Genomic DNA, 25,336 nt, shown 5'->3' with positions numbered 1-25,336 from the left:
TGGGGGCCCTCCCCCCCACACACTCCCAGCCTGGCAATTGGCTACAGGATGACCCCAGGTGCCCCCGCTCAGACCCCGCAGGCAACAGTCACCAAGCCGGGTGGGTGCGGAGGGGGTGGACTCAGAAGTACTTCTGATCCACTTCCAGGTCTGCTGCCAACTGCACTGGGGAGCCCCCTGTGCTTCCGTGGGATGCTGCATCTGCCCCAGCATTGCAGTGTTTAGAGCCCCTGCTACCTAGAGGTATGTAGAAAAAATATTTAAAGCTGTATCTACATCCGAATTACTGAATCTGTCCAAATCTCTCCAAATAGATTCAGAGGGTTCCAAATCGATTTGGAGAGCTTAAAGGGTCCTCTGATTTGATTTGGATTTGGAAATTCAGCCACTGAATTGGGCCAAATCTCTGCTGAATCGAATCAGGGACCTAACCTTCACACAGCCCTAGTCTGGGGCCAGGGAGGGGGTTTAAACACCCCTTTCCCCACTCAAATTTACTGCTGGCTGTGACTGTGGGCTACAATCCCAGAGGTACCTGGAAGCATGAAGAGGAAGAGATGAGCAATCTTGCAGAGTCCTGCTGCTATGATTTTGGACTGCAAATCCCAGAGACCTTGGGGGCAGCAGAAGGACAGAGCAAACACACAGCGCATGCTGGCTACATGCCAGGGAGCCTACTCTAGTGCCCTCCCCCACCTTTCCAGCTTCTGGCCTGAGCCACTGCAGGCATGTGGCTGCATTTCCTGAATTAAAGGTAAATGTCTGTACAATTCTGTTTCAATTTAATCTCTGCATTTTAGACTAACCTGCAAAGGCTGAATCCATTCAGCCTCAGGCTTTTTGACTGTCTGTACTGTACTTAGTGCTAGAGACATAGTGAGACACTGTATCCACTCTGCCTCAACCTAATTTCACAGGACTGAATTCATTCCAGGAGTTGCTCCTGCAATGTATTCATCCTGGGTATGTTGTTATTTATTACTGAGGTGTATGCTCTTTGATTCTTGGCGTGCCTAACTCTGATAAGCAACTGTGGTGATTTTGCATCATGCGAGCAGAATTTTGGAAAGAAAGTTGTGAAAGTGCACAATTCAGCTGATGGTAAAATTCAAGTGGCATATAGGTGCCTATGGATAATTTCATTCTTACTTAATTAGATTTACAGGGCTTTGTACTTTTGAGACCTCTGAGTGAAAAAAGGAAACATAAACTTAGAAATTCTGTTCCTTGGGATGACTAAATTAAAAACACACTTTTTAAGGCATAAACTCAGCACACACAAAATACAGCCTCAGGTTACATACCAGTGGGGAGCACTGTTTCCTGGCTTAAAAGAAAAGGGAAAAAAACCAAAACAACTCCCTAGTTAAAATTCTCTGCAATGAATAACTGAGAGGCCAAGTAGCATGGAATTATGCTTCTGGAAATTGGAATTCGGAGATGACATCAGGTGAGACTATCTAGATCTATCTACATTACTCTACAGGGTCATTGATATAAGGAGAACTCCAGAAGCAAGAAATTATACAAAAGGACAATGGAAAGATTAGAATTTTAGGGCTTGTGTTTGGCTTCTGTCAGCTGACCTGAAGGCAGTGAATACAACAAGCTTCAGCAGCAAATGTGCTCCTGTGAGGGCCAGGTCTATCAACGATGTTTAGTTCACAGGCTGAGTACAGCTGGCATTTCATTCATTATGACTTTTCCACTCATATCTTCCATCTTGTGAACTTGTAGGAACTAAACACAATATAGATATTTAACTGTTCCAGAAAACTATTTATTTTTGTCTAAAAGGGAACATTAATACTTGTGAAAAGCCCCTGATGGATGACTTTGGAGAAGGTAGCCTTCAATTTGTCCATATATAACAAGTATAAAAATCTGTAGTTTCAGAACAATTTCCCCTTAACCCTGCCTCACCTCTGCTCAGTTCATATACTTTAGCTGTGAATAAAAGGGACCACTTTTTAGTTGGGCAACCATGTTTGCAATTTGAAAACTAAGATATTTTGTGGCAAAGCACTCTATAAGCTGGCTTCTTTTCTCCCAGTTCAGAAAAGCTTCTTTCGGAGAAGCATGGCAGATTAAAGGCAGGCTGCTCTCTGCACCTGACTTCTCTCCTGTTTTTGGTTTGGCTGCCGGGCTGTTCCTGGGGGGGGGGGGGGGGGGGCAAATCGGGGTGACTGCCCTGGGCCCTGCGCTTTGGGGGGCCTCACAGAGCCAGGCCGCTTCATATCCATCTGCTTGCCACCTCCTCCCCCACTGCTGCTGCTGTGTCTGGGCCCCACACAGGCTGATTTGCTCCGGACCTCACACCCTGCTACGGTTGTCTCTGTTTGGATGTATGTGGAAAGGATGAGAGCAAGGGAGAAATGGCTGCCAGATACCATTCTTTTCTGTCACTGAATGTCTTCAGGTTGGGGTGAGTGCTGGGGTTTGTTAATAATTAGAATAGGTCACCAACTAATTTCAATACTTTGTATGCTCTGTTATGACCTGGTCCTGGAAAGGGACAAGAGTGAAGTAGCGATGTGCACAACATTTTATAGTGGTATATAGCAGTACTATGAACAGGCTGATTCCTTACTGGACTCTGGCAGGATCCCTTAATCATTCTAGCATAGGAAGAAAATGTATTGTCAGAGTACAGGGATAAGACCTGGCTTTGGAGCCTTCATGGATGCAGAAGTTGGAGGCTAGAGACTACCTTCTGGACACCGGGAAGGCTGGACAGCTTAGGAGCTCAAGGGCTGAAAACTGGCCTGAGAGCTGCTGATCCATCTTTCCTTGTAGCTTAAAGTCACTGTATTGAGGTAATTGCAATACTTAGTTGTGACAGCCCTAGTAAAGCAACCTTTTACTGTTTATCAGACTTCAAGTGTTGGAGCTAATCAAGGGTAGTGGAGACTGAGAGGTCTAGTTTTCAGAGCATCCACAGTACTGATCCTTGAATGTGTGGTATATTCTCTGTGCTATCTGTTTTCCGTGGGCTGTTGTTTCACAGCTCTCAAAGTGACTCCTTGTAGTGGGCTTGATAATAGTCCTTTTTTTGTAAACATTGTGTACTTAGACAAATCCAAATGTTTCCACTGATACAGTGAAAACAGGTATATGTTGACCACCCTAAAATGAGAACTGCTTGGACTACTGTGCCAAAAATGGCATGAATGGTACCTTTATGACTAGTTGTGAGAAGACATTTCAAAGTAAACACTTATTCTCTGGCTGGAAATCATAGACTGAAGTTGTTGGAATTCTACCAATATTTGTGCCTGTAGGTATGTATACGTGGGTGAGAGAGATAGAGGAGAATGAAGCAGAGGAGGGGGAAAGTATATCTTTAAAGTATATCTGTGTATTCAACAGGCTTTTAAACAGAAAATCTGAGCCAGCTCCTTGGGTTGTATAAGTTGCTGTTACAATTACAGTTAATGCTTTTCTTCTGATTGACCAAAAACTGAAACCCTAGGTGCTGTTGAAGACTGGTCCTCATGGCTGGGTCTGCAATTTTGAAAAGAGCTAAAAAAAATCTCCAGGCAGAAAAAACTGTTTAAAGAAGGTTGGCTTGATTAGTGGAACACCAAGAATGTTAAAAAAAGAGACAATCATTGGCACCTGTGAAGTGAAGAACAATAAGCCATTAAGTGAATTGACTCCTTCAGCTACCTGAATAGAAAAGCCAATGCTGCTGCTGTGCGGCCCAAGAATGGAGCTTAGAAGAGGCCCAAGAATGGAGCTTGGCCACCACAGCTATCCTTGCTGCTGCTGCCAATGGTGTTGTTACCCAGGGCACGTACCAATCTTCTTATGCCTTTGGGACTAAAGATGGCCTCCCTGTGCTTGACTGTGTTCCCTATTTGAGTGCTCCTTTAGCTGGTACATGTGTTTGCTGAAACTGTGAACATTTTTGTTTGCAACATGGAGGCACCTAGAAAAACTGCACCTGCATAAGGAAACACTTGAATTATCTTATACTTCCCTTTAATCTGTTCTACAGATCCCATGGAAGGATAAAGTACTCCATATTTCTATAATATGTGATTAGATATTCATTTTTATGTATTGACTTATGGTGGTGTAGTATATTTAAACCTATTTTGTGTTTGAAATGTCCATCTTCACTTTTATTTTGGTGTGGAAATTGCATGTAGGTTTGTATGGCAATTTGTTTCAAATTTAAATTGTAATTTGCTAATATGCAAATCATATTGTTTGTGGTTCTTACGAAATAGAGTGCAGAAGTCCTGGTGTCATTTCTTAATAATCTGAAATTTCACAGACCCACCTTGGAAACTTTCCCAATTAGCAAAATTAGATATAAGACACTGGGTACGTGACATTTTTAAAAGGAGTTTAATGAAAATAAAATTAAGTCAATAAATTCTTTTGGGACATAGTATTGGTAAATTTTCATATAAAATAAATGTTCACTACATTCATATAAAATGGAAGTATAAAATGTAGAAATGAATTATGTAATGCCCCTTCCCAAACTAAATACCCAACAATCATCAGATATTAGAATTAGCAAATCCTTGCTGTAATTAAGACTTGTTGTCAGCAGGGGTTTGGTAATGGGCATATTATTTAATTAATCCCCTGCCCCTTAACCTCTTCTTTTCTCCATGGGTCAAAGACTATGCTTTTTAAAGGTGTATCAATTATTTTTTGACTGAACCAAGAGAACATATATAGCCACAATAGTAACTTCATTGAGTTACAGGAGATGAATGTTAACTACCTAGGCTTCCATAACGCTCAAGTGTCTAAAGAATGTGTCTTTCAGTTAACCCTACAGGAAGATGTAAGGGGTTTAAATGCATCCACCATGCATATAAGATTTTTTTCTAAATGTTTAAACCATAAATTAAGAGGAAAGGTGATGCTGACAGTGTTTTTTCATTAAATATTATAGCATATATTGTGGAATATGTACAGCTATATGATACATAGTCATGCACACATACTTGTGAGGTAATTAAACAAATTTTGTCTGCTGTGAAATAGGTAAATGATGTACAAAAATTAACTTCCCATAACTGCATACTGGGGCTCCTTGATATAGATACTTTGCATCCTGAAAACAAAAGTTTCAAAAGATGGATGGTTTATGATTTTATGCTATTTTTCACATTACCATGAAAACCATCTAATATGGCTAATGAATGGGCAACTTTTGCTTTGGTAGAATAAGAAGTGCAGGGTTGCAGCTGGATGCACTTGTTTGATTTTTATAGGCAAAACTTACACTGAAATCGACTGTCTGAGTTAAACATCAGGTTATGATTGGCCCTCAGCAGTACCATTTCAAGGGCGGTGCCAGTGGTGCACCAGCACCAGGCATCCTCGAATGTGGGGGTGCCAAATCAAACGGACAGCATCCAGCGATGTTTACTGGAAAAGATATCTGGTTCCTCTCCGTGTCTGTCTGCTTGTCTTCATGCTTCTCCTGCTTGATGTACCTGTCACTTGCTCTGCATCTGTGCCTTTCTGATTTTGTCTGGATAGTCTCTCTCAGTCTTTGGCCTCTGGCTCCTATACCAGCTTTTTGTCCCCTCCTCCTCGTCCAAGTGCCTGGTGTCAGGAGAAGGACCCTACAGTCAATGGTTGGCAGCCTCCCATGGTTCCACCCTCCTTCCTGGGCTAGGGGCAGGTCCTCCTGATTAAACCACTCCACTTGGGCTGCAGAGCGTCAGTTAGTACATGTCCTTGCCAAGCCTCCTGCAGCCCTAAGCTGTGTGCTAATGTGCAGGCCCTTGGCAGCTGTCGCCTCCTGATCCAAAGCCCAGCAAGAGGCCAGAAGTAGAGTCTGGATATCGTGGGAGGGTGAGCTTCCTATCATCAGGCTCAACATGATGAGCAAGTGCACTGCCATGCTAGACAGCAGGTGACTTCCTTCTAGGCATGTGGCAGTCAGAGAAAATCCCAAGATCAGTTCCCTGTGGCAAAGAAAATTACCAACTTGAATGGACTATAACATTTCCTAAAGAGAGTAGTTCAGTTCTGACCTGGTTTAAACTAGTGCAGAAGCAGAAATAATACTTTTTCCTTCAGAGACTTTTCAATTCAAGTTTGATTAACTGACTAGAGAAACACCAGGTGCTTAATGTTTTTCTTTTGAATCTTTTTTGCTAACTTACATAGTAGTGTGTAGGGGGTTCTCTGCACATGGTCTGCATTGGATGCCAAGATGCGTGGCTGAGGCTCACAGAGGAGTTGTCTCATTATCTTAATAAAGTTTTCATCATTTAAGCTACACATAACAAAAATAAACAAGCCATCCCTTCCTTCTTTCCCCAAAATGTACAAACATGACTGGTTTATTGTCTGAATGTGTTCTCAGAGACTTGAAGAGACTCTATTCATTGTGGCAGAGACAGGTATTTTCAAGGTGGGTGCATCTAGACCTCTGTGTAGGCAGCTGTACGCCCTACATTATGCTCACTATAGTACTTGGCAAAAGAGAAGCCTTATTATGCAGCACATACAGTTGATATATGCTGGCTGACATAAAGTTGTAAGTGACATATCAATAAATACCACAGCTTTTATAATACAATATATCAACAACTGACACCTTGGTTTAGATCCATTTTGATGCCAGTGGGGGCATGTACAAATCTCTGCAGGAATTAAACATATATATATATATATATATATATATATATATTCAAAATAAGGATTGCTGTGGTTAAGGACTTCATTCTGCAGTTCTTTACTATGCTTCAAATATGCTAAAATAGGGTTCCCTGCTTTAAACTGAAAAGCCAGACTTCATAATGCACCATTTGGTATATTTCTTGACTTCATGACATCTGTCTTTCTCAGTTGGTTTCAAGCCAGGACTCTTAACAGAGATAGCTAATGTTCCTCTGACAGAACCCAGTTTTGAGTCTCAGGTCGGAGGTTGAGCACATGTGTTATAGAAATCATTACGTGACAATAAACATATGAAACCACCAGGGCAATTTTACAGAATGATTTTTCAGTGCACTCTGTAGCTATTATTCTTTGAAATGTTTGCAATGTAATGAATTCAGCAAAAGCAAACAAAAAAACAAAAAAACCCAACAACTTTCTTGTTGCCAGAAAGCTAAAACAGGCAACCATAAGGCTCAGGTATCAGCTAAGACTTTCGGGGCACATCTACATGTGTTGCTATGCCGCTGTTGTTAGTGTGCCATCATTTTTGGAAGTACTAAATGATGGTGCAATAACAGTCCATAGTACGCCACACATGCTTAGTTTTAGGCATTATGTCATCGTAGTGATGTGCTATAGTGAGGTAGCGCATTGCTATAACGATGTAGCTGTTGTGTCACGGTTCTTGCCCTCGGATGATATGTTGCCGTAGTGCATTGCTATGGCGATGTAGTGTCACTTGTAGATGCGCCCTGGGTGACTCATTTTACAGGAGACCCCCACTGCAAGACATCTTTCTTTTTTGTCTTCAAAATGGATATTTGTAATAAACTTCTATTCTGCCAGGTGTTTATTCTGCATCTTGCATTGTCATTTTCTGAGCACCCACATGGCCAGAGAGGGACCAGCCCTGGATAAATCCCTATATTTACTGGTGAGTAGGCACAGTTTCTGTGTTCTGTAACATGGGTTTGCAGCATCTGCTTCCTTCAGTAGAGCAAGCCAGAACCATTAGACTCCTCTGTCTACAATTGCCTTTCACATCTAAAGCTATTTGACTTTGCCTGTCAATACCAATGTCCTCATATAGACATCTTTATATGTCGTATATCATATAAATCATAAAGTACTTTTTTTTTTGGTGACTGAACATACTAGCGGGATGTACTATTCTATCATCATCTTACATGTGTTCAAAACAGGACTTGATTTTTTTTGGAGAACTCCTGATAATAAACATGAAGTAAATATTTTTCATCTCACCAGACTTTATTATTAAGGGTGATGGATTGAGAGCTCACTTCCTGCACATACTTCCTTCCTATTTTTGGCCAGGTAGAATAGTAGTTTTAAGGAGTCTGTGGCTGAGATGCATGTGGTATATCAGAAAAAACAACAGCATATTTAGTGGTTTAAAAAGTTTGTGGGTTGGCACTATGCTGCCTTCAAATTCTTTTGCAGGCATTCAGGGAATGGCCAAGTTGTAATGGGATTTGATGGCAATACAAGTCAATGTAGTTTTACAACAGCTGAAGCTCAGCTAAAAACAAAAGCAACATCAGCTCAGTGGCTCCTTATTGAGTAAAGGCATCATCCGTGATTCCACTGTGGAGTTTTCAGTGCAAGCCATTTCCACTCGTGTGCAGACCAGTGGCAAGATTTGTTCTTTTAGTGTGCAGCTGTTATGCCCACAACAATAGCTTTGCTGTGGGGTGCTATGTGCCAGAGAAAAGGAAAATCTTGTGGCTGTCATTGGTTAGGTCCTGTGTGGGCCCCTGGAGATATAGGTTTAGTTTCATTTCCTAAATCTGTTACAGACTTCATGTGTGTGCACTGGTAAATCACTTTTTTTCTGTCTGTGAATAAGTACTTCCATCTGTAAAATGAAGATAATACTAATAGCACTGTGAGAATTAATGATTGCATGCTGTGTGCCAATATATTTGAGCGATAGCGGCATTCTATGTGCCCAGGAAGAGAGGAATTGTCCATTGTTCAGCACCATCCTTTAGAGAGTCTTCTGGGGAAGGAAGTTTGAAAATTTGGCTGGTGTTCCTATGAAACTCTGTAGGGGAGCTAGCACAGCAAAAGATCTTGCATACCTTGATAATGAGTCCTGTATGGGACCCTGGGTAGAATGGAAAACGCTATATTACTCAGACTGGACAACCACAGACTGTGGGTTGGTGAGGGGCAGAAGGAAAGAGATGATGATGCCGAGACGTGTGTGTATGTTGTTATGGGCCAGATTCATCATAGGGCAACTTGAAAACATGTAGGTTACCTCCTCTCACAGCTTTTGTTTCAGGTGGCCTATAGATTCATGTAGATGTCAGCATATTACATGCACTCAGGTCACATTTTCAAGCTTTTCTTTGTAACTAAATGGTCTAAATTAATTTTGTTAATGAGATTTCTTCCTTGGTTCCATGACTTCAGGAGCTGGTGGCATAGACTTGAATCTATACACAATATATGCCATACTCTGGCTTTGGTTTCAGAGGGAATATGGTGCAATTATGTCCACTCATTTATGTATTTCATTTACATTGTGTTATAGTGTAATGTTTGGGAAGTAATAAATGTATGCATATGAGTAACAAACACAAATGTGTGAGGTTCTTTTCTCTTTTGTATCAATCCTGTGAACTTAGGGTCTTGGTGGTACATGTTGGCTATTTTTCTGATGAACAGTATGTGTTGCATTTCAATTTACCCCTCTCCCTTCCCCCAAAAGCATGAAATTCTAACATTTATCCCTATTTTATACCTTGCAGTGTAAATGGTTTTCATTGTCTAGCTGGATTGCAAGTCCATGGTTGAGTCTTTCTCCAATACCCTCATTGAGGGAAGATGTCTGTGATGTCTTGCTTACTCAGCAAAAGACCACCAAGCAAAAGTTTTCAAGGAGTACTTCCCCCAGCCAAACAGTATAAATAGACTAAATATTCTATGAGAAAATTTGGATTCTCAAGAAGTTGTAAAGCTCCCAATAATAGCATGACATTGTGCATAGGATATGTACGACCAGAGATTGGACCACCGGTTAAATTACAGAAAAGCTGGCATTATGATTAATAAGGGTTGTTATAGTCCCATCTTTGGAAAAGTTAAATTCTTTTACATGCCTATTCAATTCCTCAGTAGAAATGCTTAAAACTGCTCAATTCATTTGAATTAAGGAAGTTAAACATCACTGCAGCAACTTAAGAAAAACCCTCTTGACTTCCTGGAAACTGAAAAAAAAAGCATTTTAAAGAAGTAAGTAGAATAGTCTCTGACATCACTTAGCTACATGGTGAGATTGCAAGTGGTTAGTCTTTGGGTGACAGAGGAAACTGCTCCCTGACTGATAAGCAGACATTGCAGCGTATGTTCATGGTTATTTTCCTTTTGATTCAAGTTTTGCAGAGAAATTCTTTTACAGAGAGATAACAATTATTTTGCCTTCTAGAGAGAGACACATGCTGTTTCATAAGGATACGCCTGATTTCCAGATATAACCATGTTTTTGTGGCTTAAACTCTTGGCATTTGGGTTTGCCCTTCTGGAGAAGGATGTTTTTGTCAAAGGTAGGTAGCAGTTGACATTTCATTCCCTAATTTTAGAATGGTAGCATTCTTTTGGTAGAACAGAGGAAATGTTGAAGCTTTGCAATATGAAGACTTGGCAACTTTGTTCAAAAACTATAATATATGTTGTCTAAAGTGGCAGCGGGTCACTCAATCAGGAAGCCATCGCATATGAAGTACAAGACTAAAATGCTTCCTGTGTAGCCATGCTCAAGAGGTGTATATGCTATTTTAAAAAGAAAGAATGGCATTTTTTTCTTTATTTTAATTTATTCAAATCATTTGAGAAACAATGGATTTAGAACTCTCAAAAGTACTAATTCAATAGAATCTTGTTTTATTTTTTGTGAATCAACTTTTTTCTTCAGTGTTTGAAGGCATTAAAAATGAAAATCTCTTTCGATTCAAATTACTCCCTGATCTCAGATTCTACATGCAGTTTCCCAAATTTTGATTTCTCTTATAAAGAGGTTGAAAAGAAATTCAGAAACTGATTGGACCGTGGAAGGAAAATTGTAGTGTTTCTATCATTGCCATTACCATTAATAGTTTTCAGAAAATAAATTAATTTTGCTGGGACATCAGCTTGTAAACAGTGAAACTTTTAGAGGGACTTTGGAATTTAGAATTGACTCGCTGGTGAATGTAGATTACTTTACCTCTGTCAGGCCTGAAAAAATAAAGATATGCTCTAAGACTGATTCTACAGAACTAATTACTAGGTATAGAGCTCATTAGTAGTAGTATTAGTCAGTAGGTATTATTCAAGGTAGAAAATACTACATGTGGAATCAGAATTTGTGTGATCTGGGTCTGCATGTTTTGTATAAGAGAAGAGAGTGTCATAGTGCTATATTTATTTCCTTTTAGATCATCCAGTTAATATATTTCAGGAAGTTTGTGCATTTACGGTAGATTCAAGCTGTTTCTTAGGTAATTTTAAGCTGAAAAGTAGTCCATAATTTATATAATTCAAGATCGTAGCAAATGACATGCAGAACCTTGACTTTCTTTCATGTATCCCAGCTTTATAGCTGTGTTACTAAACTGACTTCAGCTTCTCATCAGTATAAGCAAAAAAACCCCCACACACTCAAAAAAGAAAAAGAAGAAAAAAAGAAGAAAAAAAAGAAACATTTTGCTAACATGTTTTTTAGTTGCTTTGGACTCTGGACATTAATTCTTTTATCCTTGAAAGTCTCTATAGAGAAAAGGCACTCCATAGATCTGGTTGGTAGCTGTTGGATATTATACGAAAATCAGTGAAATATACTGTAAAGCAGTATAGTATAGTATAGTATAGTATAGTACAGTGCTATACTGTAAAGCAAAAGAGCAAAAATCTTTTTTTTGTACCTGATCTATTTTTCATTTTGAATCTCATTTCTATGGCTTCCTGCCACTCCCCTTTTTTCAGGAAAGGCAGGTAAATGCCTGCCTTCATGGCCACCTTCATTGTCAATTGATGCAATGGCTAACAGAGGGGGCTGGAAGAGGGGATAGGGAGGTAACGGTATTATAACTCAAAAGGCAGATTCTTATGCTCTCTGTCTACATACACAGGTCTAGCTTTGGCTAGTGTCTTCCTACTGAGTTGCTAATAAAACTGTTATAGGAGCGTTGGGTTGCAGAAAGAGTACAAATGCAGCAAGAGTTCAAACACTGTGATGGAATAAAGGTCTTTGAGTATTATGAGACAGACTATATTTGGCTTCAAATTATTTTTCTTGGTCCCTGTTTCTTGTAAGTCATTCTTCATTTTTCTCCTTGCCACTTCCGGTGTGATTATGAGCAAGTTTCCCCTCATGTTTAATTGGAGTAAAAGTATTTACCTCCTTTGCTAAACTCTTTGTAATTAGCAAATGAAAAACACTGTACAAGAGCTACTTATTGTTGCCATTATTAATTGTGGTAGCTTACTTTTCTCCTGCATCTGCTGTATCAAATAACCATCTCAACAAGTAAAGTAATTAATTCATCAGTAGAATAAAATCATGTGCTGTACTGCATGGTGGTTACAAGATGCCAGTGCTCTGACTTTTTTTATTGGTTCATAGGTAGAATTGAAGGAAGTTTACCAATATTGTTTAAGTCATGCTTACTTGAGAGACCCCTAATATTGGTCCAGTTCTATACTGGCACTGTTACCAATGGGACCAGTCTTGTAATCTCCCTTTATAATCCACCTTTGTAACCCCTTTGATTTTCAGAGGCTTATGACTGGGGACAAAGCGGTGGAGAGAATGTGATGGCACTAATAGTCCTGTCAAAATGGGTGTGGTGCAGTGCTCAATCTTTATTGATCAGTGTTGCCATGTGGAGTTGAAGCATCTGTTAAGCTTTTTGGGGTGGAATTCATTGTCAAAGGGGTAAACATTGGGAAAGGTTTGTGATGAGTGTGTTTCAAGCTGTGTTTTCACATTAGAATTTGTATCCAAGCGTCAAATGTGCCTTGGGGTGATCTGTACCCAATGTGAGATGCCGTAAAGGTTGCGGCTGCTCAGGAAATTCTGTGCATGGATACACTTCTGATAGTCAGGCCTAGTAAAGTGTCTAGAGCTGGGCACCCAGAATCACACATCACTTAAACCCCCTCACCACCTAAGTTTTTAAAGGAATATCTAGAAAAAGAAGAACAATGGTAGTACTGGGGCCTTCATGTATAATGGCTTTGTAACTATCCCAGCCATAATATGAAAATATGAGTTGGTTGTCATTTTCTCTAGCACAAGCTTCTGCCAAATAGTCAGAAGACAAATGTTGTATTTTAGGGTCAAGTGGTAGTATGTGCAGGTGCCTATCTTTATGAAGCACTGTAATCGGTCTCCAGGTTTTTCTCAAATTGTGTATAGGATAAATGTCCTTGTCTCCCACCTGCCCACTGCTTCAGGCCCTGTTCTTCCCCCCTCCTCACCCTGCTAAAAGCATTGGTACACTCACAGTTTTCAAAAGCCTTCACCCACTGCTGAGTCACTTCTGTTTTTAAGATGCTGCTTGCTTACTTCATGGTGCGGGTGTGACTTGTTTATTTTTTAAATTAAAAATTAAAAGGCTTTTTTTTAATTAAAAAATTAAAGGACAGTGTCACGAAAATAGTCTTACGAGAAACAGTGAACCCCAACTGCGCGCAAGACAACTTTGTTTTCATCTGCTCTGGCCACAAACTTCAGCAGAACTTCCTCTTGTTTTTGCACCCCTGCATACAAGTTAGATGTAAAGTATATAGCCATAGGCAGCGGAAGGCTGGGGCTAACAGGGCTTAGCCCCCGCTCACCCCCCACAAACACAGCTCCACTGCTGCAGTGCCATCGCCATGCCCTGCTGCTGCAATGCTGTGCCCAGCGCCTCACCATGTGCTGGCCCTGTAACGGCTCTGCGGGAGGGAGGGGCAGCCCTATATTGCCTCCCACCCCCTGCAAATAATGTTTTCTCCCACCACCGTTGTATATAGCAGGTGTTTGTTGGGGGTGGGGCAGGTGGGTAGGATTGGTTGGGGCAGTGAGGTAGGAAAAGTGCAGCCTGAGGGCTGAGACGTGCATCTGGGCTTCCACAGCCCTGGGGTCTGCTCTCATAAAGATGTGCAGACCTTCATTAGATGAGGCTAACCTATTCCTAATCTAATTTAGCCCATCTGCACTCAGTTAGACTGGGCTGGCCATTTTTTGCCCAATCTAACCTTCCTGAACATCCATACAGACTGGCACTTAGATCAACCTAACCCTATTAAGGTCGATCTAAGTGTAATGTTCGTACATACCCTTGGTGACTACACAAGTGCACAGTGAAATCCAGTCTCTGCCTTGACAAGGCAGGCAAAGTGAGAAAGGAACAAGAGGTGAAATAACACTGCACAGGTCGCATAGCAGGTAGTGGTTGCAATTAGGAAGAGAGGCTTGGTCTCTTGACTTATAAGACAATATTTATTCACAAACCTGAGCTGCCTCCCAAACAATACTTATGTATATTGGATGATCCGGAGGTTTTCATGCTCAAATCATGAATACACTGCATGCATTGAATAACTATTTTGTTAACGTTTGTTTTCTCGAGGAACCGCATTGGGGTGCATTCTGGACAGGCACAATCCTCTGCTTCTGTTCCAAAGCTAGCTATGAGACAACACTTCTGGGGGCATGTCTACGCTGCAGATGACAGGGTAGTATAAACATTCTGAAGGTAGCATTAAAGCTAGATAATTTGACCCATGTTGAACTCCCATCTACCACAGGTAAACTGCCTTCATACCAGAGTTAGCATATTTAAGACTTAGCTTAAATAAACTTAAATAAGCAAGCCTGGATATTTCTGCATGATTATAATCTGAACTAGTAGAAACTAAGTTAATGCTCTGTCCAGCTCTGCTTCAGAGGTAGTTTTCCCATAAGCCTCCATTCACCTGTTCTGTATTCTGTATGCATCTGTTCACAATATATACTGTGTCAGAAGAATGCTTTCAGTCAGATTGGATTGCCAGTGCTGTCCAGGAAATAGCAGTGTAGATCCTGGAGCCTATTGCCTTGTCCATTATTTTAGGCTTAAAGTTAGGTGTTAACTAGATATGAATGTAAACAGCAATAAAGAAGATGGTTGCTATCTCTAAGGGTCAATTCAGGAGTTGAATTAGTTTGGAATCAGTTTATGCAATGCAGTGATGCAAATCTTGTAATGGCAAAACTCTTGACTTCCTTCTGTAAAAATCAAGATAAAAAAACAGTTGTGAAACTGCTTTTACTGAAATTTTACAGTTTTCTTAGTTGAAACAGAGACTCAGACTGCTGCATTGTATTTTTCTATATATATTTGCAGGTAATTTGTTACCTTACAAGTGGTTCCATGTTCCCTGGAGTTTCATTAGCCACTAAACTATCTTATCTATTTCCAGATTCTTTTTCTTTTAGGTAAAACTGTTTGGGGCCTTTAGTATCAGGATTTTAAAAGCTAGCTTTAAGATCTTCAATGCCAGCTTGCATTGTACATAGTGGTGTATAGCTATAGAATCTATTTCCTTCCTTTTCTATTATACTTCTACCTTCACAGTACTGTTTCTAGTCATTCCCTGCATGTCAATCCATTCTCAGACAGTATGCTTGTCTGTTTTGTAGATTCAAAGACTCCTCTTACAACCCTTCTCTCCATTCATAATCCCACCATTCTGTAGATTGGTATCAGCTCTAATGATATCTTTTACTGTGTGTGAATGACTTTTTTGTGGCACAAATGTGGACTCCGTGGAGCAGTTTTTTAATTGCCTTTGTTATGTTCTTTCCCTGACAATTGATGAAACAGACTAGCAGCCTAACAACAGAAAAATGAAGAGAAATCAAAGAAGCTTTCTGTACTACATATATATAGCTGCTAGTAGTTCATGAAATGAATCAACTATGTCCTAGCACCTGAAAAGCAGTAAGAAAATGTAAAGCAATACACAAGTCTAACAATAATCTCAGTCTAAGCACAGATGATATCTAGACATATAGGTATTACAGTCATTCCAGATAATCAGTTAAATATTTCAAGAGTGGTTTTCCAACAGAAGCTATGGACATGCCACTTCAGACAGTGTTACTTGGAATGAGTTCTAAGTATGAGGGGGGTTGTTAAATGTAGACAAGGCTAAAGTCTGGAAAGACTGATTTACCTTTGATACTAGTGGATTTAATTTTTTGAAAAACCCAGTTGTAAATGTTATATTATTCTGAAGTTTGGACTATTTGACTACCAAACTTGTGTGTTGATAAAAACAAAAAGGATTTTATATGCGGAAAGATGGTGTTTTTATAGAGCTTTGTTAGCATGTGAAAAACATGCTCATAATAGATTTTTCTTGAGTGGATCATAGGCCTTATTAAATCCACTGGAATTTTGCATTAGAGATTAGGAAATAGCATCACATCCTTAGAAAAACTGTTACCATGGTCGACTGATTCTTTATAGAAACAATAGTAACAATGTCTCTTTGCTATGACTATTATTTTGCTTCAAGGCCTGTGAGGTTTAGTTGTAGTTTAATTGTAACTCAGGACTACCCTGCTTTATCCCACTGTTTGAGAATACAGTGCCTATGATAGTGCTGGGAGGTGAAGTATATAACATGTGCATGAATTTATGATATAAAGATCAATGATAGCTTTTTACTGATTTGAATGACAGTAGGTTTATATAGCATGGGAAAGATTATTTGTAAACCAAAGCCTAAATAACTTTCTATTAAACTAAAACATTTCTGTTAATAGCATGCATCACATCACATCACACTGTTTTCAGTTGGTTCCTGCCACATAAATTCTCTTGATTTCTCTTTACACTCAAATTGTTATTAACCTAGGCCTCACCTCTATGGTGACGTCAATGGAAAGCCCGCAAAGGCAGCGACATAAAACGCTCAAACTTGTTCAAGAAATATTTTGCCTTTTAATTTTTTTCCTTTTGGTTTGAATTTTCTTTTGTCTGATACTGTAAAGATGGGGGGAAATGTCCTGGGTTTTGCATTGTTCTTGCAATAAATAGCATTTGAGAGCTCAAATGCTTCAGTTCTGTTTTAGGGGATTGCCAGTTCTCTTTCAGTGGATTGCCGTGTAGAGCTAGCATCCACAATTGGAACCATGTGTTCAAAATAGCTGTGACCATTTAGACATAAAAATGAATGGCCATAGCTGTAGCCAGCATCTAGGGTATTGAACTCTTTTGAAAACCTGGTTTTATTTGGGTGCTCCTCTGTAGATGATCTGTTCTGAATATTTGACCCCAGTTGTAGATGCTGAACACTTGAAAAATACGGTCCTAAGCTCTTTTGACCTTCTGGCCCTTAGAGTCTTGTATATTCTGCCATTAGTCCAATCATTATATTTATCATAGCAGAGCATATTGGCTGGAGTCAAGATCACAGGGCCCTATTTTGCTATGTACAGTACAAATGAAGAATGCCCCACCAAGCTCACAATTGAATTTAAGACAAAACAAAACAGTAGGTTGAAATAAAAGGATGGAACAACTGTGGGAAGTAGGGTTTGGGAAGGAGTAGGGACCCATGTGCATAGCCAAATGGTTTGCATACTCCCTCTTGCTATTAATTTCTTCTTCTGAGGAACTCATTCAAACTTGTCCCACCCTTGAATATTGAGTCATTTTTTGCACCCAAAATAAACTCTAATATCAGGAACTCTTGTTCTCACACTAGTTACTGTGCCCTTACAAGTATCCTGCATTGCCACGTGGATGCAGTGTGGTACATGGTAGAGGTAATTTAAAAATAAAACACTGAAAGGACAAAAAAAACTTACATGGGTGTCTCAAGTTTATCCCTTTGTATGTAAATTAAATCTACAAAGTTAAATATACAGATGTATTGGAGCATTAAAGTTTCAAAGTTACTTGCATTAGTTATTTGGCCTGACTGCATAACCCTGTAATAACAATGCTGTTTTTTTCCACATTGTAACTGACAGCAGAGCAGCCAGGCAAAAAGCATATAAAGAAATGTATTTTAATAGAGCTGTATAGATTTCTGTGTGAGATGTGTGTTTTGCATACAGTATAGACATACCTGGATAGACATATAATAGGCAAAAATTTATAATCTTATACTTGTGCACTTCTCCCTAACAGATGTTTCATTTATATAGAATGGAAGTATGTAATACCACTCACATAGAGGAAGGGCAGCACCCTGTTCTACTCAGAATCTTATTTTATGCCACTTACTGTGATATCTGAGCACCACCACCATGACAATAATACATTAATTCTCAGCTAGATCTGTTGCTATTCTTACAGATTTATTTATATTGAAAAGGTGCTCTCCACTCTGCCAAAAAAATGGGGTTGGGGTGGGGAAGGGAAATGTTTAGCTGCAGGGATGCAAAGACTGACATCAAATCTCATGAATTTTATATGATAGATCAAATGGAGTCAAACTGTCTATAATGTAAGTAAGGTCCATATACACACAGCTGAGTTTGAAATTTCTATGACACATTTACTGAATTAGATATATTTTTTATAGGCTAGTATAGGTTTCATTTTCATTGACTTTGCGTGGAGATCTGAGCATTCAGCTCTTCTCAAAACCAGTTCCTGCATAGCTGTGTGTTTGAGCTGGAATATTCTTTTATTTTTTAAATGCCAAGGGATTTGAATGACTGCATGTAAGATAAGATATGAAATCCCATTCTGAGATGGGACTCTAAGGAAGAGTTGAAATACTGAATGAAGCAAGTACATGGTGTGATGAGCGTGTAATAACCATAAGCATTTCCTTTCCTGAAAATTCTAAATTATTTCTGTCATGTCAGCTTGTCTCACAGTGTGTCTTCATGATGACGGACAGGATAGGCAGGTAATGGAACAGTGCAGAATTATGCGCCCTGTTGTAAAATCATTAAAATCTTTGCTGTAGACTTGGAAAGACACCTCTATGATTGATTGGGTGATACATCAGCTAGCCTACGGTTGACACATTTTCAGACTTCACTGAACACAAGAAGTTTTAAATGACATTTTCAGAGTTCCAAACAAGGAATCACTGGATTTTTGATTTATACTTGTTCAGAAAATAGTTAATGTCAGTAAGATTACTTATATGCTTAAAGGAATGCATGTGTTTTGCTGGATCAGAGCTTAGGAATCAGAGTTAATAAAACAAGATCAAAGAATGAAAAACAATCCTTTCCCAGTGAGCTGCTTGTAACACAGCCAGTCTATTATAGGCTGAGGTGGCACTGCCCTTTTATTAATGGTGCTTGACCCTTCTCTCTATAAGCTGTTTTCAGTTGCTTATAAATTTGCCAGATTCTAAAGTTTTACGCTGAAATGTTCAATGCTGAGTATGTGCCTTAGACTACTTATTTGCTTATTTACCATCTTTTCTTGAATACTGCATGCCCCTGAATAAAGCATACACCTTGTTTTTGGAAGGTGGAATGAGGAAAAAAGATTTTTCCTTGAAAATACTGGTAAGTATTTTGCAGAGAAAACACAGGCAGCTGCAGTTAGTGGGGAGCAAAAACCTGTGGCTGCTCTGTTAACCACCTAGCTGCAGGATGTGGTAGGTGTTTCTGACTGCACGCCCAGTATGAGAGTGCTGGTATATTTGCTCCCTGCACTTCCTCAGTTAAGACGCACACCCCAATTATGAGCGCCTAATTTTTGGAAAAAGAAAGTGTGTGACATATGAGCATAAGTATTTGCTGGTGAAATGGTGAAAATGGTTCAGTTGTTTGTCACAATGAGACTAGAGGAAAATAGGTTGTTTTCCGCTACTAAAAGATTCTGGCTCTAGCTCACTCATGCTGTGTATCAGGGATTTCAGATTTGGTGAGGAGTCAGGCTTTTTGTTAGACACAGACCTTTTCTCATTGAAAAGCTGCCTAAATTTGGGCATGTAATAATTGTTGCAGTCAGCAAATGATCAGTAGAGATGTACTAGTGTTTGGCATCTAAAATCCCAGGTGCTTTTGTCCCAAACACTTCCCCAATTTCTATGTGTAAGCAAACATACCATCTTTAGACTGACTCAACACACTCCTGCTCAGGGCTGCAGTGTTGAAAACAGTTTCCCTTTAATGGCTACTCCAAGTTGGGGAATTAGAACAGAGGACAGGAAGCCTACCTATGCTCTAGTCGCAATGACAATGACACACTTTGCTGTCATCGAAGCTGTGTGGAGGAGGAAAGGAAGATCTGATTCAACTCTGGAGGAGGCAAGAGTCAAATGCTGATGAGGGTCTAAGAGCTAGAAACGGGTGGAGGGAAACAGAAAGTCAGTTCATGGGGAGGCAATTGAGATCAGATGGAGAGCCAGGAGAAAGAGAGGAGTCTGAGATAGTCATGGCAAGGAGACTGGTAAGGAGTGGGGTGTGTGAAAAGGGTGGGGCGATTGATTTGACAAGCCATGTTGTAGGGGGCAGTAGGTTTGGCTGAGCAGAGACCACGGCAAAGAGCTAAAAGAAACAAGGGTGTTGGAACTGGAGGTTATGGGCAAAAGAGTCTGGAGCTACTACATCCCACTCCCCTCAAGAGCCTAGAATAGCACCCAAAACCCTGCGTCTCGCCATCCCCCTAGTGTCAGCACACATCTGTGTCACTTACTGGCAGTGTCCCATCTCTCTCTACTGCTTTGCCACATATAGAAGGATGACCAACTAGTGCCATAATGTATTCCATTAGCCCAAGTGTCTGAAGTCTGTATATCGAACTAAAGGTCCCAACTGTGTTGATGAACTGGGTGGGTGTGAAGTCTCAGAAGGGATTTTTTCCCCATTTTTTAAACCTAAAATATTATACAGATACCACATAAACACAAATAAAGAACAAACAACTCCCTTTTCCAAATACTTAAGTTACTTGTGCAAATGTGTATGCAGGTAATGGCAGGCTTTCATTACATGATCAGGTAGTATTTTTTCACAGAATCTCTGTTTTGTTAGGTGCACAGACTTGCACGAGGCTCACTGAATGAGAAGAAATTCAGTTTTTTTATTTTCTTTTTGATCAGTGGGTGGCTCCTTTTTTAACTGACTGTTATTCAGACCCTTCTCAGTAGACAGAATTATTAATTTTCTCTAGGGATTTTCTGTGGAGTTTCTCATTGTAATATCTGAGGATTTGCAAACATTAACATATTTATTTCTAGAATAACCCCATGAAATGACTCTGTGCTATCCCTATATTCTAGGTGACAATGTGAGACAGAGAGCCACTGGTCTACTAATACTGGGAGATTGATTTCAGAGGCATAGGACCCATTTTTTAGAGTACTCAGTATTACCTTGCACTTTATATGTTCAAAGTAGAGAAGATAATTTGCCTTCAAACACAATTTTGTGTGTTCAGCACTTCTGCAAATCAGATTGATCATGTTAAGTCAGGCACCCATAAAATACGAAAAACACAGCAGTGACTACCTGGGAAAAGTTTGGTTTAACTGACCTGTTCTTCAGGACAGAATTTTGTCATTACTTAGCAAAGCTCAGAGGTCTGTGTAGTGATTTAGCAGAAGTTTGAGACAGAACTATAGCTTCATCATTCAAAATTTGTCTATTTCTGATTATTGCCTGTAACAATGTAGGCTTATTTACTAGGCACATATATTAGTTTAAATTTCCAAAACCACCAAATGTGATTTAGAACCTAATTTCAATTTTCAAGAAGTGACTTTGTAGCTTAAGAGCCTGTCACTTTTGAAATTAAATTTTGAATATTTAATTGAGTAAATATAAACACCATTTATGTTTATAGCTCTGTGAATTGTGTTGATACAGTTATGGAAATAGTGGTCTTTTGCTGTCTCACTCATTGTATCTGATTAATGCTTGAGACACAAGAGACTTGGAACTATTTTACCATGATAGATAACTTTTTTGTTTTCTAAATGAGTATGAAAAATTACCTGACTGTTGATGGAGATTTTAATAATAGTAGATGTGCCAGCCTATGATCTATTTCCAAGAAGTATAGGCAGGATACACCATTCCTCCACTTGAAAAAAAGCTTATAGGTGATTGCTATGGAAACACTGTGGAGTCTCTAGACAGAGCAGTCTAGTGGCATCCCTTCTTCTTTGTTGCAGAGAAAGTAGTGCTGGTGGCATTGGAATCAATGCTTAATAAAGAAATAAGAATATTCACCTCTCAGGATATTTTACTCATTAGTTAGCAATAGTTGCCTACAAAAGCTCATGTCTCTCTGAATCAGTGTCTAGGGCCTATTCTGACTTCTGCATGCCCCCATTTTGGCAACTAAAACAGGCACGCAAAAGAATAATATTTATAAAAATATAAAATGATACAGCTTAAGCGTACCATGAGCTTTAAGCAGAACAACTCATTTGTTTTAATATGTGTCAGTCATAAAAGAGCAACATGGCAGAGAACTGACAGGTTTCACACCATACTAAGGGTTGTGAAGAGGGTATACAATAGTCCCCTGAACCAGGGTATAATTTCATCCTACCACAAGGCTAGCACAAATGGTTTATCTCAAACACCAAAAGACAAAGATGCAGGATTGATTGTATTGATGTTTCTCACTGGGAAAAGAGTGCTAATATCTTCACAAGGAATTCTCTGTCTTTTTTCAAGGGCTGCTTTGGGATGGTGAATAAGGTTACAGGATGCAACTTTTTGAGTATCCAGGTACACAAATAGGCACATGGATAGATAAGCATACACTCAGAGTGGTTTTACAAGAAGAGGGAGACTGTTGCTCAGGAACAAACAATAGCTGTTCATACTGTCACAGCCACATGTCCATAAATCAGCTAAATTGCCCAACTTTTACTCTGAATGAAGTAGGATGAAGTAGTTTTGTTACATTTATATAGCTACAGATTCATGCATACCTAAGTTACAGCATTCCAGGTGCTGTGAAGTTTGGAGCAGCAGCACACCTGTCCTTTTTAAGGCACGCTAAGCATACATTTGTCCATACCCTTGATATGCAGATGTGAAAGAGTCTAAAGAGGAAGTAACAATACAGATAATAGCAAGCATTTCTATTTTGTGATGTATTTACCAACTTTTCTTCATGTTATGGTTTGGCATAGCTGATTTGCAGCATGCATGCTTGTCACAGGTGGCACATGGCAGATCAAAGATGGGATAGGAAGCATAGTGGCAGGTTGGGTGGGGAGCAGAAAGCAGAGCAGCAGATTGAGGCTAATTTATGGCATGCTTGCAAAAAAGGTTGGCCCCCACTGTATTATAATATTTCCAGGAAACATCAAAAATTATTTAGACTCAGTATGGATCCAGTACTGATGCTCAAATAAAGCTATATATATGGAAATTTTTATTACAGGAAATATAATCATTAAGGAAATGGTCTGTGTCTCAGTTTGCTGGAGTGTGACATTTCAAAACAAGCCTTGTTTTAAGGGTTTCACCTTAAAATAAAATAAAACAAACCAACCAATCCTCCCATCCACTGCAAACTCCACAATATTTTCCTATACCAAGTAAGGTGATTTTATTCTTGTAATGAAAAATGCTGGTAATTAATGAAGGGGACTGCTACTGAGTATTTGAAGTCTTCCAAATTCTGTTATAAATTTTACAGATTAGTTTTAAAGGAAGAAGCCAATATGACTGTAAGCAGATTCTGGCCTGGTTCACTGCAAACTGCTGTGGTGTGCTATACATTTGGCAATTGTTTATGGAAAATTTGAAATATTTTTCTGAGTTGCTTTATTTGAATGTTTCTTTGTAAAAGATGATGTGATTCTTAATTCCTGTGTTATTCTAATCTTCATTATTTACTTTCTTACTCATATACTCTCTTGCTCACTGCTTTGATCCATTTTATTGACCTAAAAAGCTGGGAACTATAGGTGCCTATACATGTGTTCTGATGTGTTCTCATTAGAACACATCCGAAAAGACTTGATTAATCGAGTTTGCTGGAGTGTTCTAATTAGAACACTCCACCATGCTGCAGAATTTCAGGTATTCAGCATCCTGCATTTGAAAACGAGGTTTAGTTAAAGTGCCCCCCACCACCATTTTGAAAAGTGGGATGCTGAATACATATGGTGCTGTGGTGTTTTAATTAGACCCTGGAGCACTTGTGTAGCCACTCTATTAGGCCAGATCATACTTAAGTGTATGTGAAATCCTGGTAGGAGGAAAACTGTGCAGAATTCTGGGTTGGAGTCCTTTGAATTTTTTCCAGTGGGACAAGAATATCTAGTTTACCACAAAAAAGACAGAGGGTATGAGATGCACACTGAAGATCCTCCAAATCTTGTGACTCTCAAGGATGACTGGAGGCAATGAGCTGATACCAAAGAAGTAACAAACAGATTGTAAACCAAGTCGTACTGCACTGACGAGTATAAGTAGGATGAAACATAATCAAAATTACTTTAATGTAACTTGCCTTCTTTCTGCCCTTGGGTACACTCACTAAATTCCCATTGATTTTAACCTGAGGGAGAAAAGTTACTTTTGAACACTGTGTAAGATCAGCCTGCCAATGCAATCTTAGTAAAATCAGAAATTGCATATTGCAAATTGCTCTTTGGTATTTCCAAAAAAAAGGAAAAACACATAAACCCAAATTAAAACATTATTCTGTAGGGTTCTTAACATTGCTCAATAGGTTGCTCAATAGAAAGATTAAAGTGCCCAGTATTTTATAGCGATAGTTGTTACAGGTAGGACCCTCGTCTAAAAAAAATCAATTTGGTAATGTTTCAAATTATTAAATAAGTAAGAGAAATACAGTTTCTTGCTAAATGGACCTAACTAAGTAAATGGAGAATTATTAGCATCACCGTGCCACAACATTTCAGATGATATTTTTAATCATACATATTTAATTTTGTTTCTAAAAATAAAAAAACCCTTTATTTTCCCCATAATATTTTAAAGTCACATAATAACTGGAAATTAAAATACATTGTAGAATGCCCATGTGGAAGTGACATTGATTTCTTGATTACACAGGCCTTGGATTTTCAGTCACTTATGAGTATGGATGCCCAATTGTCTTTGCATTTACTGGAAAATTAGTTGCAAACCCTCTTTGTTAGCTTCAGCTTAGACATGTTATACCATGTTAAATTATCTTTGCTAGTTTTTCATTTTTACCGTGTTTAATCTTATTACGAAGCTTTTTTGGCATTTCATAGATCTCATGATTGAGTCATCTTATGAACAAGGGATTTCCCTTAAGGAAAGTTAAAGATTTTTTTTAAAAGTTTTAATACATAATAATATTTCTTCACTTCTATCTTGTGTATTTGCTTGTTTTAAAGTATTGTTCCAGAAAAGCTACCTCAGTTTTATTTCTAATGATTTGGAAGTTTACAATGGTTTGCTTTATAATTATCATTATATGTGCAAATCACACATTTGTGTGATATTTCCCAAAATGTCATTGTTAGAATAGAAAATAACCATGTCAAGAAATGCAGCACATTCCCTCAATTTTATCAAGTCCTCAATATCCATGAGATTTACAGGTATAGTTCAAAGACCTGTAACATAATCAATGAACAGTGAACTTAAAGGCACAGTTCCTTTGTTATCTTGTGGATCTGTTGGCTCATAATTAGATGATGTACAAACACATCTGTATGCACTTTAAATAATAAAGTGTGGTTCTTAGCTTGTGATTTACAT

At 39.0% G+C, this 25,336-nt stretch overlaps 1 protein-coding gene across 7 annotated transcripts in view; it reads left to right on the top strand.

The window, feature by feature from the left end:
- Positions 1 to 9,941: 9,941 nt before the first annotated feature.
- The window catches only part of PTPRC (protein tyrosine phosphatase, receptor type C), a 142,213-nt gene continuing 126,818 nt past the window's right edge, over positions 9,942 to 25,336 (top strand). For all 7 annotated transcript variants that reach the window (XM_025206325.1, XM_014520770.2, XM_025206326.1 and 4 more), the window contains exons 1-2: positions 9,942 to 10,015; positions 10,100 to 10,217. In XM_025206325.1, coding sequence (XP_025062110.1) covers positions 10,151 to 10,217 — 67 coding nt within the window. In that variant the 5' untranslated portion in view covers positions 9,942 to 10,015; positions 10,100 to 10,150. The remainder of the gene's footprint in view (positions 10,016 to 10,099; positions 10,218 to 25,336) is intronic.

Source organism: Alligator sinensis, unplaced genomic scaffold, assembly GCF_000455745.1.
Source record: "Alligator sinensis unplaced genomic scaffold, ASM45574v1 scaffold34_1, whole genome shotgun sequence".
Classification (NCBI taxonomy): Eukaryota; Metazoa; Chordata; order Crocodylia; family Alligatoridae; genus Alligator; species Alligator sinensis.
This window is presented reverse-complemented; position numbering and strand designations above follow the sequence as displayed.